Raw genomic sequence first — 19,104 nt, 5'->3', positions numbered from 1 at the left:
ATCCAATCCAATGGTAGTAACCATGAAAACTGGCAGCTCAGTGTGCTGAGGTGCAAGGTTCTTTGTTCTGGATTATGTCTCTGAGTCATACACGTAACACCTTGCGGTTTGTTTGAAGGTAGAGGGTGAACATTTGTTTAGATATATTATAAAGGTTGCTCCATTTTAGGCATTCAGAAACTGTGAAATGATGGACATTAATGTCTGGACTTGGAAACACTGCCTGATGAGGTGAAAACCAATCTGAAGTAGGTTAGTTTAAGACTTGACGAAAATGTTGGCTCCCTTAGGAGTAAATAATTGTGGCATCTACTAAATGGAGAGGTGGAGGAGGTCTGAATATGGCAGAATGTGATGAGGACATTTAGAAGAAAAAAGAGAAGTCTAACAAACCCTCCTTAGTTTTATCAGGCTGTTGTCCTTACAGAATGAAAACTACTTGATGGTCATAAAGAGTTTGAGTTTTGAATCTCCCTTCCCATGCTCATGCCTGTTTCACTGTTGCTGTTTTGAGCCCTGCTGTATCTCTGCTGGGGTTTCAAGCCTTCCTTGCAAGAAATATCTTTGGCAGGTTTCATGTGTATTGTTTTTTGTGGTTATTAAAAGTGATCTTGAACAGTCTTTTATTGCAATTGTTTATAGCAGTGGGACTTGTTAATAGGACATGTTGGGACAAGTTTAACACCCTTTCTGTTCCACATGGCTCTTACTGTATATACCACATATACCTAAGGAGGAGTAGGGGAAAGCTGCCAAACAAAGGTTACTTTGCACATGCTAAAACATGAGACTTCACTTTAGAATAGGCCAGTGATTTCTGTGATTGGAGGTAATGACTTGAAATTTGACTGAAACGTTTTGGGGTTGGAAGGTTGTTTTAGTAGGAAGTTCTTCTTGCTCCCTGCTGAGGCCACTACAATTTGAATTCTAAACTCTTGCAAACTGCAGTTCATACATTTGTTAGTTTTATAGCTCTATCATAACAGCTGTTTTTCTGAAGATCCATCTTGGGCACATGCTTGAGCTTCTTATTCTCCTGTTTGTGGGGTGCATTGTACCAACAAACAGCTACTGACTGTGCTTCCTCTTGCAGCCCCACAGCTGGTGACAAATGTGCTGTGTTCACTGTTTGTTGTGACCTGGGCTGTCCTCATGCGATACTTGATGTGCTTCACTCCAGGGTCACTAGCAAATCTTTGGGATCCCTGATCCAGCTGAGTGAGACTGGGAGGTGGAGTTGTGAATCCAGAGCCAGTCTTCTGGATGTAGAGCATTTTGGAGTTACCCCTTTGTAGAGAAGGAAGGAGTACATTGGTGTGCAGGGAAACACGCTTGGAAGAGTAGGCAGCAACTTCTTAGCTGCAGAGCCCATTTCCTGGGAAAACTGAAAGTGAAAGCCAGTTTGGTCAAGCCTCATGAGTGTCTGTAAAATCTACAAACAAAATGTCTTGTTTTTTCAAGTGCTGGAAATGGTGCATCGTGGTGACCTACCAGCTCACAGCAATCACAGATGGGGGGCCCAGAGATTGGGAAGCTTCTCCCTTCACTGACTCATGATGCTGTGAAAGCTTTTAGCTTAATGCTTAAAAGTTAAAATGGCATGGGTGCAGTTTAATACTGACACTTCCTACCTTTAAGTTGCCTATAAAAATCTTTCCTTACCCCATGATTTGATTCATTGCCATGTTTAAGAGACGGGGCTCAGCCCGATGCAGGCCAGGTGTCCACTTCATAATGCAAAATCTTTTCTTTATAAAAGCTAACACAACACAGGAGCAGTTTGTGATTGGTTACAGAAAATACATCACCTCTATCTTATCAGGGTTTTAGCAGACATCAAAGTAAAATTAAGGAACCAGGGACTCTGTTATAACAATCTGATATGTGTGAAGTCTTACACTTTCAGGTCATAATAAGCACTTGTAATCAGGTATCTGTGTTCCTCCAACTACCCTGCTGCACTGTGTTCCCATAGTTCACAAGCCATCAAGGCTAACACTGTCTCCTCTTATCAGTCCAGCAGTGCTTGGAGCTCGGCTCTCCAAGTTTTAACCCTTCAATTCATGATACAGCCTTCAATTAAAGGATCATGTACACTTACCCTTTGTGTAGCTGCTGAATTCTGGATGCAGGACAGGCTAGCGCTGGGATGAGGCAAGGTCACCCGCAGAATTTCAGCTCCAGCCACTTGGAGCTAGAATGGATGCAACCAGCAGAGTGAGGAGCTGCAGCACAGAGCTTTGAACACTGCTGAGAGTCTCAGTTACAGCATTTGGAAGCAAAATGGAAAATTCAAGTCAGTCTTCTCACAAATGGATTCATGTTGCTGTTATGGGGTGGTCAGATTGGAGAAGAGCTGGGCATCAGAGAAGACCTGAAACAGCATGAGGAGCCTGTAGTTGAAAAAATGCCAGTTGGGTGGAAGGATTCCCCTCTAGAAGACACAAGCGTGGTTTCATTATAGCAGCACACTGAGACAGGAATCCTGTAGATGAGAGAATGTTTGATCATGTGTATTACATCTGGAGGGTTTAATCAGGCTGTTCAGAAAGTTCTGGGGCTGCTTCACTTCTGCTTGTTTGAACTTTCACTCTTAAGATGTCTAAACACATGCAGCCTTCTAACAGTGGGACATATGGAGCTCAGTTGTGTCTGAAGCATTTTGGATGTGATCAGTCCTGTACAGAGCTGTCTTCACATCTGCAGCTTCTGGCATGAGATCAGCAGTGTCTGAAGCATCAGTTAATAAAAAAAAATCACAGTAGGCGTTGCTGCATGTAGCAGTGGCCTAATGTGATAAGTTCTTTTTTGTTTCAGTGCTGTGTCTATGGTAATTGACTTGATTTCCCGTGGTATCTGCCACGGAAGGGGCTGCATTTGCACTCGGTATGGTCAGTGTGGACATGTAGTACGCTCTGACTCCATCTTTCTTGTTTGACAGACTGAGATAACATTCATACAAAACCAAGAAACAGACAAAAAACCTTCAAAGTAATATTCCTGATGTTGTGAAAATACTCAGTATAGTATGATAGTGAGTTATAAAGGGTAGAAAAGCTGAGACCAAATAGTCAGAGCCACTCAGTTCCATGTTGTAAGCTTTCTGCAGGGTCTGAGAATGTAGTCTGTCCCCCAGTGATCCAGTTTGAAGTGGTGAAGCACCATTCAGCTGTTTCCCAGCTTTACTGAGTTTTGCCTTCTTGAACAAATGCACACACCTATGGAACTTCCTGGAGACCTTTAGTCTTTTCAAACTGCACATCAACAGAATGGCCTTCCTATGCTTTCCCCTGGCAATAAAGGTGGTGGCTTTATGAGGAAGCAGTGGGGCTTTCTTCTGTTCAGAATAGGCTCGCTCTTCCTGGAATCACTTCTAAAGTGACATTCAGACTGACATACCCAAGCAATTCTGTAAGCAGTCTTTGGCTTGGGGCAGAGGCAGAGATCTGGAAATTTGGTCCTGCTGAAGTAGACTTCTCTAAAATTGGCGGGGTTGTGGTTCCCAAAGTTACTCTTAACACAAGGACTGAACTTGTGCTTCGTAGTAACCGATTCCGCTGCCAAAACTCAGCACAAAGCCCTGGGCAAGAGGTGATTGACTTCTCCAAGTCTGCCTTAGCTTCTGTGTCAGCTTCAAGCCAAGCTTGCAGTCCTCAGATCAGCACCAGCTTCCCTCCCAGAAGAGTACAAGGAATGGTGAAATGCTTGGCTATCCTCAGTGGGATGGCTAGAAGCCTTTCTCCTGTTCCCAGCCTTCAGCATCACCTGTGGTCCTTCTCCCATCTCCAGAGATGTGCCACATTTACAGCCAGTGCTGAAAGCTCCTTTCTCTAAGAAGCTGGAATTTTTATTAGGTCTTCAAGTGATCCTTTGCTGTCACAGCAGCCTTTGAAGCCTTCTCAATTCCAGGGTGCCACCAGCTTTGTGCGATTTAACCTTTCTAGAGACTTGTTAATTTCCTGACTTGTGCTCATGTGAAGACATCTTTCTCTTGGATTGTGGGATTCCAGAGTGCTATGTGCAAGTCCCTCAAGAAGTTCAGACAGTTGCTTTTTAATATGCCTTTTTTGATGAACTAAACTGATAGGATCTCAATCATCTTCTTTGTTTTTAAACATGCTTGGAAATGATCAGTGGTTTCAGAAGTTGTTTTGAATGTGTCCACAGAGTGCAAGCACACATAAGCCTAATTTCCATGGTAAACCCAGGGATGAAAACACTTGGAAGGGGAAAAAAAAGAATGTTTTGTGTTGTAGTGCTGCTTCTGGAGAGGGGGATCGCTGACTATTTATTTGTAGTCTTCTGGCGAATGAGATCAAATTGGAGTTTCATCTGGAGAGGGCAAAGTCTGGGCTCTCCTAATGTATGTGGTTTCTCTTGGATGGCAGCTGTGTGTATTTTTTCCCAGCAATTCTCTCCATTCCCATAGTGGGTAAGGATTTAAGAAAGCCTAGATAAAGCTGTTAATGTCTCAGAAGGCTTGTTTTCCTCATTTTATTATTTTTTTCCCTCCCCTAACCATGTGCCTCTCCTAATATTTCAATAAACCAGCTCTTGTTGCCTATATTAAAAGCTATTATTGTTGCTGTGTTTAGCTCACAAATTTGTAAGGCACATTCCATATTTAATTACTCAAGGGGGAAAGTGTCGAGGCTGTCTTACTTCTGCAGAGCCTTGGTTATCACAACACAGTGTCTCTAGTGAAGGGTATGCTCTATGTCTCATTCACAATGCAACATGCTATTGCTTGGAAGGGCAGCTAAAATGCAGGCCAGAAAGCAGCTTTTTTTCATTCCTGGCTTTAGTAAAAGCTACTTTTCCCTGTTGTTTCCATTCCCTGTTGTTTCCATTCCCTGTTTACAAGGGAAATTACTCTTCTGAGCAGTGAGAGAGGTTGGTCGGTTGTGGTGGTCATTTAGGTTAATGGATACCTAAATACCACCTAAATCATTTACCAAACCCTGTGGCAGGCTCATCCTCTTTCTGACTCTTCAAATTGCTTTAGATTTTGTCAGTACAATCTGAAACCCATCAGGGCTGGGGGTTTTTTTTGTCCCTCTGCTAACTTGGGGTTTAGGGTAATTTGGCTTTCAGAGAATTCATCTAGTGACTGCTCGGAATGAAAATCTCTCCCAACAGATCTTCAGTATTACCTTTGTGTCCAAAGACACAGTATTTCTGCTGAACTCAGGATCTCTGTTCTGGAGCCAAATATTTTGACCTAAAATGGGATTGATGGGAAAGAGGGAAGTAGAGGAATTAATATATTATTTTTTTCCCCCTCCCCCTTAGTCTACTGTCCCCAAGCATGAAAATCCTATTTAGCTTTATATTGAAGCCTATACTTTGTATATTGCAGTAATTATGGGCCTATTTGTCCAGAATTTACAGCACTTCTCTGTAGACTGCATGTATTAATTGCTAGGGTGGTTTCTGTCCTGTAGAATCAGAGGCTGAGTTTCCCCACTTGGCATCTCGGGTGTCGTTCTGTCCTTTGGCAGAGGAATACAAACCGTATAACTTTATGCATGTTCTGTCAATTCTTGGCATGATTTGGTTTATTGTTTGTCCTCACTGATTTTCAATTTTCTCTTATCCTTTCTTTTTTTTTTTTTCTTTATAGCCCTTTTAGGCTCTCCAGCTGGTGGAATCCAAAATTCCATCGGTTCTGTTGGCACGGGCCAGCAGAATACTCCATCGCTAAGTAATCCTAATCCAATTGACCCCAGCTCCATGCAGCGAGCCTATGCAGCTCTTGGGCTACCATATGGCAACCAGCCTCAGACACAGTTGCAGCCCCAGGTCCAAGGCCAACAGCCAGCACAGCCCCAGGCTCATCAGCAGATGAGGACCATTAATGCATTGGGTAGGTGGAAAACACGCTAAGGAACTCGGGTGCTGAAATAAGCAACTTGAGGCTATTCAGTCTGGAGAAAAGAAGGCTGTGGGAAGACCTTATAGTGGCCTTCTAGTACCTGAAAGGGGCCTCCAGTACCAGAACAAGAGGACACAGCCTCAGGCTGTGCCAGGGGAGGTTTAGGTTGGATGTTAGGAAGAAGTTCTATACAGAGAGAGTGATTGCCCATTGGAATGGGCTGCCCGGGGAGGTGGTGGAGTCACCATCACTGGAGGTGTTCAGGAGGAGATTTGATGGGGTACTTGGTGCCATGGGTTAGTTGTTTAGGTGGGTTGCATTGGTTGATGGGTTGGACACGATGATCTTGAAGGTCTCTTCCAACCTGGTTTATTATTACATTATTATTTATAAGGGCTTGTAGTGACAGGATGGTAGGGAATGGAGTTAAGCTTGAAGAGGGTAGATCTAGACTGGAGATTAGAAAGAAATTCTTTACAGTGAGGGTGGTGAGACTCTGGAACAGGTAGCCCAGGGAGGTCATGGATGCTGCCTCTCTGGAAGTGCTCAAGACCAGGTTGGATGATGCTTTGAGCAACCTGGGCTAGTGGAAGGTGTCCCTGTTTATGGCAGGGGGGTTGGAACTACATGATCCTCAAGATCCCTTCCAATCCAAACCATTCTATGAACGAATGGGCTGAACTGCTTAGTTTTTAAGATACTCCAGTCGCTGACTGCACCAGAGCAGTGAATATGTTCACAGTGATTAATCATGTCAAATTAAACTGTTTGTAAACCCTGCCATTCATTTACCTTTTGTATATCAGAAAGCTTTGAATGTGTTGCTTCTGCCAAATAGCAGCAGTTTTAGGCTCTTTTAAAATGCCACCCATAACTCTCTGGTGCCTGAGATGGTTAGAGGATTTTTGGTTAACAAGTATTTCACCTGTTCTAGCAGACAGTTCTGTCTCAAGTGCTAATTTCTTTCTGCAGTTTAATTATATTACCTTTTTTTTTAGCTACTTGAACTAATCTTAAGAGTTTATGAATTTTAGGTTTTAATAGACTGGGTTTTGCAGGGAAAAAGTTTTCAGGCTGAAAGTAGCTTGATTCCATTGGTAGCTGTGTATGTAGAGCCCAACAGATGTCATCATTAATATGATCTGATGTGCTGCTTATTTCATTCATCAGTGGGGTCACTAAAGTGTGGGTTCACCATGTTGCTGTCAAAATTGTGAACTGGGTACCAATGATGTCTGTTTTTGTCCCAAAGGAGCCAACCAGATGAACCTTCCTGCAGGAGGAATAACAACAGACCAGCAAGCTAGTCTAATTTCTGAAACCGCTCTTCCAACATCCCTTGGGACAAATAAGTAATGCACACATTTTTTTGTTCTTGCTCAATTAAACATTTATTTACATGCTTATGAATGTAAATAAAGAGCATGCTTTAAAAACCTAACTGTGTTGGCATGGAAATGATCAGTCCTATCTATAGCTATGCTCTTCTTTCCTGTTTCAATTCTCTCTCTACCACTTGGTCACCCCAGAGAGCCCCAGAATATTCAGGAGTTTTGAATGCATTCTCAAAGGAAGAATATTTGGCATTAAGTGTCCAAATACTTTAACAGTTGTGGTCCTCTATCATTCTTACTGTGCCTTGTAAGCTCCTGAGCTTTGCTGCTCTAGGCATTGCAGTTTGTTGGTACCAGAATTTCACTTGGAGGATGTTTGATGCCGTTGCTAGAGTGATAAAAGCAACTACTCATAAATCACTTCAGGCACCAAGCATACGACAAAACTCTGCGTTCCTGTACTGCAGCAGTTCCTTTTCTTCTCCTTTCAGCCCACTAATGAATGATGGCACAAATTCTGGCAATGTTGGAAACCTCAGCTCAATGCCAACGGCTGCACCTCCTTCGAGCACCGGGGTAAGGAAAGCATGGCATGAACATGTCACTCAGGACCTGCGCAATCATTTAGTGCATAAACTGTAAGTATTCACCAAGACCACCTGGTTTTGCCTGAATGTTTGTAAAGAGTTTCAGTACCCTGGTTCTACTGCTAACTTTCCCAACAACTTCCCAGCTTAGCAGCAGTAGTTCTCTGCTGCTGGGCCACTGAGGATGAGCTGTTACCTTTAACCCTCTTCTTCAGTCCATTCTTCATGCTCATTAAGGAATGGACATGAAATCAGTTCCTAATGCTAGTAAATTTACTCTGCTCTAGTAAACAAATATGTAGACTCCAGACTGTTAAACTTCATCTTGTTTCATCATTGAACTTGCAGTAATCTTGTGGGCCATAGTACAATACTGATTTGGGGGGGGGTGTTAAATAAAAAACAGTTTTGATATGCTTTTACATAGCTGATGTATAAGGGAATGTCCAGGGTGGATATCATAAAGCTATACTGATGAAATTATTCTTCTCCTCTGATGAGTTTTTCTTTTATTCCTTCTCCCTTCTTGCAGTGTCCAAGCCATCTTCCCCACTCCTGATCCGGCAGCGCTGAAGGATCGCCGCATGGAGAACTTGGTGGCTTATGCCAGGAAAGTGGAAGGAGATATGTATGAATCTGCTAATAGCAGGGTATGTTGCTTCAGCCCAGCTTTTCAGTGTATCTTTTAACATACCAGCAGTATCACAGATCTTAGAGGCATAATGAAAACCACAAAGAATCATTTCACTGTCCTCTTGATGAGGAAAGTCATGCTTCTGTCTATGACAGTGTTTATATATTCCCAAGCCATCTGATTAATCACATCCCTGAGCTCCATAAAAACTAGACAGCATCATCCCAGGCCAATTTCCATTCCTTCTGGAAGTGTGATTGATGTGCATGAAGATTGGAGTACACATTGCAGTTCTTGAGGGTTCCCTTACTGACTTTCCAGAAGTCTCTGTAAATTGTTGTTCAAAACTTCCTTAGTGCCTCTTTGCCCTTGGAGAGCTTCTGTAGGACTCAGTCCCGTTACACTGCTTACCCTTTATCCATACTGTTAGAATTTATTTCTCCTCTCCTGAACAGCACTAAGACATGTAGCTGTTGCACATCTCAACATAATAAGCAGTCAGTTTGCCTGTGTTTGTCCTAGCGTATGGCAATCAAGGCAGAATTCCTGTTGTTGACCGTGATTTTTGCTCTGTCTGCAAGGAGTTCAAATCCCTGTTACTCAGAGGGAGCAAACCCTTGTGGATTGGCATGCCAAGGATGCCATTTCATTATGACACTGTGGTAGCTCTACCCTAAAGAAACTGCTCCCTGGAAAATTTCAGCAGGTAAAGACAATTTTAGTGGCACCAGTGATCATAGCTAATGAAGTCTTATGTGGTCATAATCTTCAGGTCCCTTCTTAAATAAGCTAAGAGTATCTAAAGTGTAGTTGGTTGCAGTAGTGATCATCCAGTAAGACTTAGTTTTCCCCTGTCAGACCATCTCCCAGAAGAGCTGAAGATAGCATGCAAGTTATATTTCCTAGAGGCAGATAGGCAGGGGCCATACTTGTGATGCTGCTGCTGTGACAGCCTTGGTCAGTGACAGTATCATATTCTCCTTGTGGCTACCAAGAGGTTGTTTAGCCAGGAAGACTGGTGTGTGATCAGACCTTTAGAGAAAGCTTTGGGGAGAATGAGGATTTCATGGACACAGAAGGCACTGAAATACCTTCTTAGTAAAGATGAGCATGGTAGACTCCTGGATGTAAAATTAAATGTCTCTTAACCTCTATGCCAGACACATACTCAGAAGGATCTTCTCCTCATTCCTTAAAACAGCTGTCAGAGTCTCATTGCCAGAAGTCTTTATGGGAATTCATCTAATGTATTTGGCTCCAAGCAGCAAACTTGGAAGAAGGGAGTAGTTTAGAATGTATTAACGATGCCATGAGGAATTGCATCTTTCTTTTTGAGGAGCATCCCTTCTGCTTTGACATTGAAGAACAGATTAGTGTGAGGCATCACTGTGAGCAGCTTGACACTGTTTTGGTGGTATGAGCTCCTTGGGAACATGCCCTTTTCCAGGAAGCTTTGTGGTGTGAAAATAACACAACATTGCATTGACAAGTAGGAAGTTCCAGGTGAAGATCTTGAGCAGGAGGAGGGGAGGAGGCTGCAGCGCTTTGAAATTGAAGAGCAGAAAGTGTGTGCACCAATGAATTTTTGAGGTGCTTGGAGGAGAGGACAGTCCTAAAGAAAGGCTTTCTATTGTAATACTGGACTTGCTTGACCATGCTGGTGTGGAATACCTACCTTGGAGTAGTTTTCTGAAATTAACTCAATACTGCTGTAATAAATTCCTGTTTTGATGAAGATGATGTGACTGTGGAACAAGCATCACTCAGCCTATGCTGCCTGTGACAATGGATTTTAAGAGCATAAGGACCCCACAAAAGAAATGTGGCCTTAAGGGTGTGTGGGGAATTCTTTTTTGCCTTTAACAGGTGCATAATCTTATGCTCTTGACAAGTGTGTGTCCAGCAATTGCTGACAAGCAGAATTGTCTACCTTGCTGTGCACCATGACTGTCTGATTTGATCAGTTGTCAGTGTGGATAGAGGGAAATGGATTTTTCATCTTGTACTGATGTAATGTTCATTTGTCTGTGCCTATGGACTGCTTCTCACTGATTTCCTCCATTCCTTTGGGGGTTTGTTTCTGGCTTTGTTTATTCCCTGCAATGACTATCAGTAGTCAGATGCTAGAATAGGAGCTGTTCCTTTCCTCCTGTAGAAATTGATATGCCTTTAACATCTGTCTCCTGAAGTTTATTCAACATAACCATCTTGTTGGGGCCATCCTTTTCTTTTGTCTGTGGACTAGTGGAAATGTTTATTACAGAAATAACACCTAAAAATCATGAACACATAGACAGCATCACAGCTTCCTGAGGAGTTGGTTGGCTGGTTTTTGTCCAAGCACCAGAGAACCTCCATTTCTCTCCTTCCTATTAATCTGCTCAGGTTAGAGTTGATGGATAGCCATGGATAGCCATAAAGTCAAGTTTCATATCTGTTTCTGGAAGCTTTGTTTTTCCCTTTCTGCCTTAAACCAGTGATGAGACTCTCAGTTTAACAGAATTCTGACAAGCAGTATTTCTTGTTTAAACAGCCAGGGTGTATACATTAGAATAACAAACCCCACATAGGTTCTGTTGCTACTTTCTTAGACCTGACCCTGAGTGCTCTGGTTTTTGTTTTGTTTGGGTTTTTTTAGGATGAATACTACCATTTGTTAGCAGAGAAAATCTACAAGATACAAAAGGAACTGGAGGAGAAGCGGAGGTCTCGTCTGCATAAGCAGGGGATGCTGGGGAATCAGCCAGCCTTACAGACTGCGGGGCCTCAGCCCCCTGGTATCCCACAGGTGGCTGCTGCCATGGGCCAGGCACAGCCCGTGAGGCCACCCAGTAAGTACAGGAGCTGCTTCAGCTGTAGCTCTGCACAGTTGGTGTCCTTGAGCTCTCATTCTAGATTTGTGTTTGCATTTTCAATCACTTTTGCTGACCATCTTTCTGTTACATTGCAGATGGGCCTATGTCCATGCCAACTGTGCCTATAAGTCGTATGCAGGTTTCTCAAGGTAGCTATCTTTTCCTCTCTAATTGCAGTATGTGGGTTCAAAAGTATTGTTGGGGGGGAAGAAGTTGATGTTCTGTTTTCCCTTTAGGGTTGAGGGAACTACCAAGTCTCTTTTTCAGCATCATTATTTTTTGTTCATTCTTTAGGACAGGCTAAAGAGGTCCCCAGAGGAAAACATGTCCCTCAAGGCCTGAGCTAAATTAGGGAACAGGCCTTGCTTATCTTCTTGGGGTTGAACTAGATGATCTCCAGAGGTCCCCTCCAACCTGTACCATTCTGCTGTTGCTCTGTGGCAGGAACTGTCTGTGTGGTCTGGCATTATGTGCTTGATTCATAGTGTTGTAGAATGGCTTGAGTTGGAAGGGACCTTCAAGATGAGCTAGTTCCAACCACCCTGCCATAGGCAAGGACCCTTCCTATTAGACCAGGTTGCTCAAAGCCTCATCCAGCCTGGCTTTGGACACTTCCAGAGAAGTTGCAGACACCTCATCCCTGGAAGTATCTCATCACCCTCATAGTAAAGAGCTTCTTCCCAATGTCCAATCTGAAACTAGCCTGCTCTGGTATAAAACCATGGCCCCTTGTCCTTTGCTGGTGGCTGGGAAGTAATTCAGCCCTTTCAGAAAGAACAGAGCAGGAGCTAGAGCATAGTGGATAATCTCATTTAAAACACCATCACAGCAGGGGGAAGAAGGATATTGGCATTTTCATCAGTTAATTAGCCAAAAATACACCTAGAGCTGGAACCTTAGCAGGTTAATCCTGGAATCTCTGTAACTAATGATATCCTCTTTAGGTTTCTGATGCAGAGTGTATCTTAAAAGTCTTGTAGCTTGTTTGTAGTGCTGATGGTTTGCTATCACTGCTTGTGGCTGCTGGGGCCTCCTGGGTGTTGGGGGCTTTCCCTGAAAAATATAAACCTGCCACTTTTAAATGCTTTGACTTCCTCCCCAAAATGTCCCCAGTTATCTTAGTTCTTGATTGAATGTTAGTAATAAATTGAAACTGGTCTTGAAATGTCTCTGAGAGGTTACATCCTTTACAAATTCATTTTGAGAGGAGAAAAAGGTGATAGCAATTCTAGCTCCATAATTACTTCTTTACACATTTGCTCCTGTTAGACAAGTTTGGGTGTTTTGGAGGAATTAAGTATCTTGCATGAAAGACACAAGAGAGAGTCATTCGTCATTGGAATGTGCTGCCCAGGGAGGTGGTGGAGTCACCATCCCTGGAGGTGTTCAAGAGGGGAGACCTTCGAAATCATCACGTCCAACCTATCATCCAACCCACCTAATCAACTAAACCATGCAACCAAGCACTCTTATCAAGTCTCCTTCTAAACACCTCCAGGGATGGTGACTCCACCACCTCCCTGGGCAGCCCACTCCAATGGGCAATAACTCTCTCTCTGTAGAATTTCTTCCTGACCTCCAGCCTAAACCTCCCCTGGCACAGCTTGAGACTGTGTCCTCTCATTCTGGTGCTGGTTGCCTGAGAAAAGAGACCAACCCCCTCCTGGCTACAACCTCCCTTCAGGTAGTTGTAGACAGCAATGAAGTCTCCCCTGAGCCTCCTCTTCTCCAGGCTAAACAATCCCAGCCCCTTCAGCCAAGCAGTTTGATAGGAGTTAAAGGAAAAGGATGATGTGGAGGGCAGTCAAAACTTCAGTCATAGGAAATGTGAATGTTGTGGTAGAGTGATAATGCAAATTCTGATGACTTGTTCCTAATGAGTTGTTTTGGGGGTGCATTTGCAGGAATGAATCAGTTTAACCCCATGTCCATAGGGAATGTGCAGATGCCACAAGCGCCCATGGGACCCCGCGCAGCCTCTCCCATGAACCACCCTGTACAGATGAACAACATGGGCGCCGTCCCTGCGGTTCGTACCTCTCCTTACCAGCTTCCTCTGCAAATGGGTTGATTGCCTTCAGCGCTGCGAAGCCTGCTCTGAAAAGGCCATGTCATGGAGCAGAGCTGTAAATTGTAGGATAATTGCATGGAAACCTGGGGAGTCTGTCAGGCTTTTGTTGAGCCATTTGTTTTCAATGCTTCTGAAAGAGGCAACAAAACTTGAGAAGGGTAGATAGCAGAGATGCCTGTGGAAGGGCATAGTTCTTTCAGAAGCTGTCTTTTTGCAGTGTATGCACCTTCTTTATTCCTCCATGAAAACATACTCTTATTCCTTAGAAAACCAGAAATATTTCCAGTTCCACTGGCTTGTCTCTGTTAGCTCAGAGAGCAAAATGGGAGTTTGGACACTTATCTGTTAAAAAATAATTTCCTTGTGAATACTGTGGAGCAAGTGCTGAATTTCTATGCTTATGCCCACTGCCATTGGGTTTACTGAGGCTGGTTTTCCCCTTTATGTTTTTGGCCTGTCTTCTGGTTGATTCCATTGAGGGTGTTTTCCTTTGTCTTCCTCCATCATACCAAACGGTAATGTCTTTCATTTGGGTGTTCATTTTTAGATGGCAATGTCTCCTTCCCGAATGCCTCAGCCACAGAACATGATGGGAGCTCATTCCAACAACATGATGGGTCAGGCTCCCACCCAAAACCAATTTCTGCCCCAGAATCAGTTTCCAGCATCCAGTGGGGCTATGAATGTGAACAATGTGGGCATGGGTCAGTCAACAGCCCAGGCCGGGGTGGCACAGGTAAGAGGCACTGTCTAATAGTTGAGTCCTTTACTCTTTGCTATTTTCTTCTAATGAATTTAATTTGTGTGTTTGTTCATATTTATAAATGGATTGTTTCTTGTGGTCAGCCCTGACTTTGGGGGATCCTGGACTACATGTGCCTCCTCCATGAGCTCTTACAAATAAACTCTCTGCATGTGCTAACTTGGAGGCAACACCCCATCATTCCTGATTAAAACCTTAAACAAATGCTTGCTGATGAGGTTATTACTGTTTTCTTTTAGGGAGGTTATCAGAAGTTAGTTTGTGAGATATTTGTGGGCATAAACTTGTGTCTGTGTGTGGACCTGAGTAGCTAACTTTAAATCAAGAGTTACAATAAAATAGTTGTGGAAGGTGTTTTAAAGTTTGGTTAAACCTCTTTCCTTCTGAAGAGAAAATTGAAGGATTGGGGTTTTTTTCCCCTGTAACTTTTTTCTGCTTCAGTAGTACTCAGGGAAGTAGCAGCTGCACTTATGATGCCCAAGTATGTACATTCCTGCAGGTAGAGGCTTGGGTTTTAACTCAGGAGTCCAAATAGTTTAGTGGGACCTCCAAAGTTCTCTAGTCCATTCACAGCCTCAAAACTTCCTGGGCTCTGTCAGTATGTTCAGGACAGAGCATCTGCAATGTCTTGGGCTCTGGCTCAGTTGTTTGACCACCTTTGTGAGCACTTTTCTTCCTAATGCATTTAGTTTACTAAAACTGGCTGTGTACAGGCAATATAGAAGCACGTTCTAGACTTGGAACCTTGTCTTTCTAAGAATAAGAGGTACATCTAAGGGCAGGGTATTCTTTTATTAACTAGTTATCTGATGCAAAACCCTCTTAAGTCTTGCACCATGCAGCAAGGCAGGCTTTAAATGTGCTGAACTGTCTTTTAAAGCAGAGCTGCTCTGGAGCCATGGCGTAAAGTCTGTATTTGCTCAAAAGCATTGTGTATGCAAAGCCTGACCTTTGCCCAGCTAACAGCAAGGTTTGGAGATTGCCTGCTTGTGGGTGTCTGTGTTGCTCTGAGGTGGCATGGGGTCCCTCTCTGTACCAGCAGAATTAGTGTAAAACAACATGTATGGCACATCTGTGTCTAGGAGCAAGATCTGTGAGAGCTGATGAATGCAATGAGAGAGACCAGAGCAGAATCAGTGGCACTAGCAGCATTGGTTTGTGGTTGATCTAGTGTTTAGACTTACTGTATGCTTTTAAAGATTTCAGTGCTGTGATAGAGATTCTCTTGCATGTCTGTAAGGGAATCTCTCTCTCTCTCTCTCTAGCAGGGGCAGGTTCCCAGTGCTGCTCTTCCCAACTCCATGAACATGCTAGGACCACAGAGTGGGCAGCTACCATGCCCACCAGTGACCCAGCCGCCTCTACATCAGACTACACCTCCTGTGTCCACTGCTGCTGGGATGCCACCTATTCAGCACCAAACGCCAACTGGGATGACTCCTCCTCAGCCAGCAGCACCCACGCAGCCATCAACACCGGTCTCATCCTCAGGGCAGACCCCCACACCGACGCCGGGTTCTGTCCCCAACGCGACACAGACACAGAGCACGCCAACGGGGCAGACGGCGGCACAGGCGCAAGTCACACCGCAGCCCCAGACCCCAGTGCAGGCCCAGTCTGTGCCAACCCCACAGCCATCCCAGCAGCAGCCAACATCTGTGCAGGCACAGCCACCTGGCACTCCAGTAAGTACCAGCTAGTTGTGTTTGTCTTCTGTAGTGACATTCCACAAGAGTTCTCCCTGTTGTGAATGTGTAGAGCCCATAGTTGTCCATAACAGATTGTACTTCAAAGAGTTCATGACAGAGATGTGTAAAATACATTGTGTGTGTGTGTGTGTGTTCAGATGTTCTCAGCATTGCTTGAAGGAGGGGGGTGTACTGAATGACTCTGAACTGCTCAAAGTAAAAATGGCAGCAGTGTGCAGAAAGATGAGGGGCCTGACATTATGTTTGACCTTAATGAGAATCAGTCTTTTCTGATCATAAGATTTGCATAATTACTTTTTTTTTTTGGTTTAAAGATGCAGTCAGGACAAATGGACATTTCAAGGAATGTACACTGTTTCACTGGGCAGGTGTTTTCTCTGTAAGAGAAGCCTCTTTGGGGCAGAGTTCTCCCTTGGCTTCTCTGTAAAACAGAGTTATTAAATGTGTGATTATCAAAACTTGGCTACAGTGAGCTCCTGTATCCATGTTCTGCACTGTTCTAGAGTATCATCTCATGTCTTTTTGTGCTGTTCATTTTTAGTAAAGGAAAATATTTCTATATATGCAGTGTCTTTCTTTTGTACTGTTTTTACAACAGCTATCCCAGGCAGCAGCTAGTATTGATAACAGGGTCCCCACCCCTGCCTCAGTTGCTAGTGCTGATACGAATTCCCAGCAACTAGGACCAGATGCACCAATGCTAGAAAGCAAATCAGAAGTTAAAACTGAAGAAACTGAGCCAGAGACTAGTGAGACACAAGTGGAAGCTAAGACTGAGGTAAATGAGATTCTATACAGCTTAACTGAAAGCAGTGATAGATATAAAAGCACTTAATGATGTGTCTGAATTGGTGAGCTAAGGGGCGAGAGGAGGGTAGTTACTGGAAAGTAACTGTCCTGAGGAAAGCCATGGATGGAGAGTGCTTTGACAATCTCAAACTGAGCATTATGGTGGCTAAAGTTTGGCTCAGAGATGTAATAGTACATCCTGTTGCATCCTTTCTTAAGGTGGAGGAGGATTTGCAAGGATCTTCGCAAACAAAAGAAGAAACAGACGGAACAGAGCTGAAGCAGGAGCCCATGGAAATAGAAGAAAAGAAGCCTGAAGTAAAAGTAGATGTGAAAGAGGAAGAGGAGAGTGGCACTAATGGAACCACTTCACAGTCCACATCCCCATCTCAACCCCGTAAAAAAAGTATGTGGATGAAAGGGGAGCTTTTGTTGTGTGCTCTGCTTCCCTTACATTTGTGTTCATTACATTCCCTTTGCTTTCCACGGTCTCAGCTCCTGCTGGGAGATGGGTTCCAGTGCATGGAGCTCTGGAGGATCAGTGCTCTAACTTAGGTTTGACAGTAGGGTTCTCTTCAATATTCGGTGAATCATGGGTGAGAAAAGTATGTCATTGTGGTCTTGATGCCAGTAATCTTCTCACAGACTCCAGTATCTGCCCAGAAGGACCAAATCTGTAGGGCAGTGATCGAGAAATTCTGTCCATAAATCTCTCCCTGTACACCTTGGGCAGTGCTCTTTCAGGGAAGCTCACTCTAGATACCAGTGCTCTCAGTAACCAGACATTCCATCAGAGGCTGCAGACACCACCTTCATATTGAATTCTAAGGACTTATGCCACAGTGTTTCTCTGGAAGCTTTCTCCTCACAAATAGGTCAGTAACCTCTTCATCTACAGTGCTAGCACAGGTTTAGGTGTGACTCTGCCTGCACTGCATATTTTTCCAAAAGGAAACTTGGTGGCACTACAGATCTTGAATGATGCCTTGGAAAGTCATGCATGAAACAAATCAGCAAGATTCTTAACACAGGCAAATAAAAAGGCTCCCCTCGTAGTGCAGGCTTTGTGGGAGCTGCAAGGTAAGGTTTTGGACTCAAAACTGTGGCTGTTTAGAGACCTTTGTCTCTCAGCATCTGCTTTTTAGAGATCGTTTTTGACCAAAGGTAAGCTGCAAATGTCAAAAAAGGGAAAGTGAGGATCCATTTAATGACTTTTTTAGTTCTTTCCTTGCTAAGGAAACTGCATATAACTGTTAGGAGATCATTAGGAGAAGTGCTTTCCAGACTGTGATCAAGGCAGGCATCATAAACTTTTAAAGCTTTTGCAGCTTGAATTTTGGTCATACATGTCTCGAGTTGCATTTAATTACTAAACATAATCTTTCTGTAATGAAACACTATAAAGCACATTTTCCTGTGGAAGCTGCACTGTGTCCTACTGATTCATTCTGGGTTGCTACCTATTTCCAGTCCCTCATTTAGTAATACAGTTTTATCTTGAAAATACTGTCACTAGGTAACCACGTAGTAGGATGTGTGCAGCTTGGGCAGGTACAACCATACAGCCAGTTGTCAGTGGCAGTGCTTTCTCACCAAGTAGTTTGTCCAACTTCAGCAGAGCATTTGCATTAAAATGCTGAATAAACCAAGAGGTATTTGAGAGCAAATACTGTGAAGTGTGCTTAAGGGTTAAGTGATATTTTAAACATACTTATGAGAATCACCTGGAGTTCTGCATGGGTTACAAAAGCATTGGAATCTCTTCATCCTTCTCGTGCCTGGACTCCTGAGGTGTAGCCTGCAGTAACCTGGAATGTAGCAGATACATGCTGCAGCTCCTCAGGGAAGTGTCATGGAGCCTGTATGGGAAGATAATTTAGGAGATGGTAGCCTGATGCCCTAATGTTTTAAAAGATTGATCTGGACCCCAAAGGATTTGCTTTGCTGGGGGCAGGTGGATTACGTGTGGAGCTGGAATCTCACCTGTTTGTTCTGCCCATGGTACATCAGCCTGTCTGTGCTTAGTATTACTAGACTCTGACCTGACTGCAGTCAGGGAGATGTTGTATGGGCTGGAAAGCAGACCATGCTGAGATACTGCTCTGCTCAGTTCATCCCCTCCTGTATGTTTGTAGTTGAGGTTTTCTTGGAGAATCACAAATACCCTTCAGCAAGCTTTTCACCTTCAGCAAGCTTTTCACCTTCAGAAATGCAGGCAATCCAATCCTTCCAAACTGAGGGTTTGGTTTGGGTTTGCCTTTTTTCCCCCTGCTAATCTAATGTAAGCAGAAAGCAAGAGTGTTGGTTTCTTGCCTCTTCTCTTAACAATCTTCTCAGAAGAAACAGTACAATACTCATTTGGGTAGCTCCTCTTCTCCTTGCAGATGGCTGCTGTAGTTTGACCTTCAAGAAGGTTTTACTGCTTTCTTCCCTGCAAGGGCTGAGTTTGGGGGTGAGGTGGGATGTATTCAGGTGTATTAATTTTTT

At 43.7% G+C, this 19,104-nt stretch overlaps 1 protein-coding gene across 5 annotated transcripts in view; it reads left to right on the top strand.

Annotated features, from left to right (window-relative positions):
• Positions 1–19,104, top strand: part of CREBBP (CREB binding protein) — a 103,395-nt gene that overhangs the window by 54,232 nt on the left and 30,059 nt on the right. For 3 of the 5 annotated variants that reach the window (XM_068146956.1, XM_068146959.1, XM_068146957.1), the window contains 11 exons: positions 5,624–5,866; positions 7,128–7,227; positions 7,701–7,847; positions 8,329–8,446; positions 11,069–11,261; positions 11,381–11,434; positions 13,190–13,314; positions 13,904–14,092; positions 15,385–15,804; positions 16,427–16,606; positions 16,837–17,023. In XM_068146956.1, coding sequence (XP_068003057.1) covers positions 5,624–5,866; positions 7,128–7,227; positions 7,701–7,847; positions 8,329–8,446; positions 11,069–11,261; positions 11,381–11,434; positions 13,190–13,314; positions 13,904–14,092; positions 15,385–15,804; positions 16,427–16,606; positions 16,837–17,023 — 1,956 coding nt within the window. The remainder of the gene's footprint in view (positions 1–5,623; positions 5,867–7,127; positions 7,228–7,700; positions 7,848–8,328; positions 8,447–11,068; positions 11,262–11,380; positions 11,435–13,189; positions 13,315–13,903; positions 14,093–15,384; positions 15,805–16,426; positions 16,607–16,836; positions 17,024–19,104) is intronic. The other 2 variants (XM_068146958.1, XM_068146960.1) reach the window with 2 other exon arrangements.

Source organism: Melanerpes formicivorus, unplaced genomic scaffold (genome assembly GCF_026170545.1).
Source record: "Melanerpes formicivorus ecotype bairdi unplaced genomic scaffold, bMelFor1.0.p_v2 SCAF_14, whole genome shotgun sequence".
NCBI classification, from domain to species: domain Eukaryota; kingdom Metazoa; phylum Chordata; class Aves; order Piciformes; family Picidae; genus Melanerpes; species Melanerpes formicivorus.
This window is presented reverse-complemented; position numbering and strand designations above follow the sequence as displayed.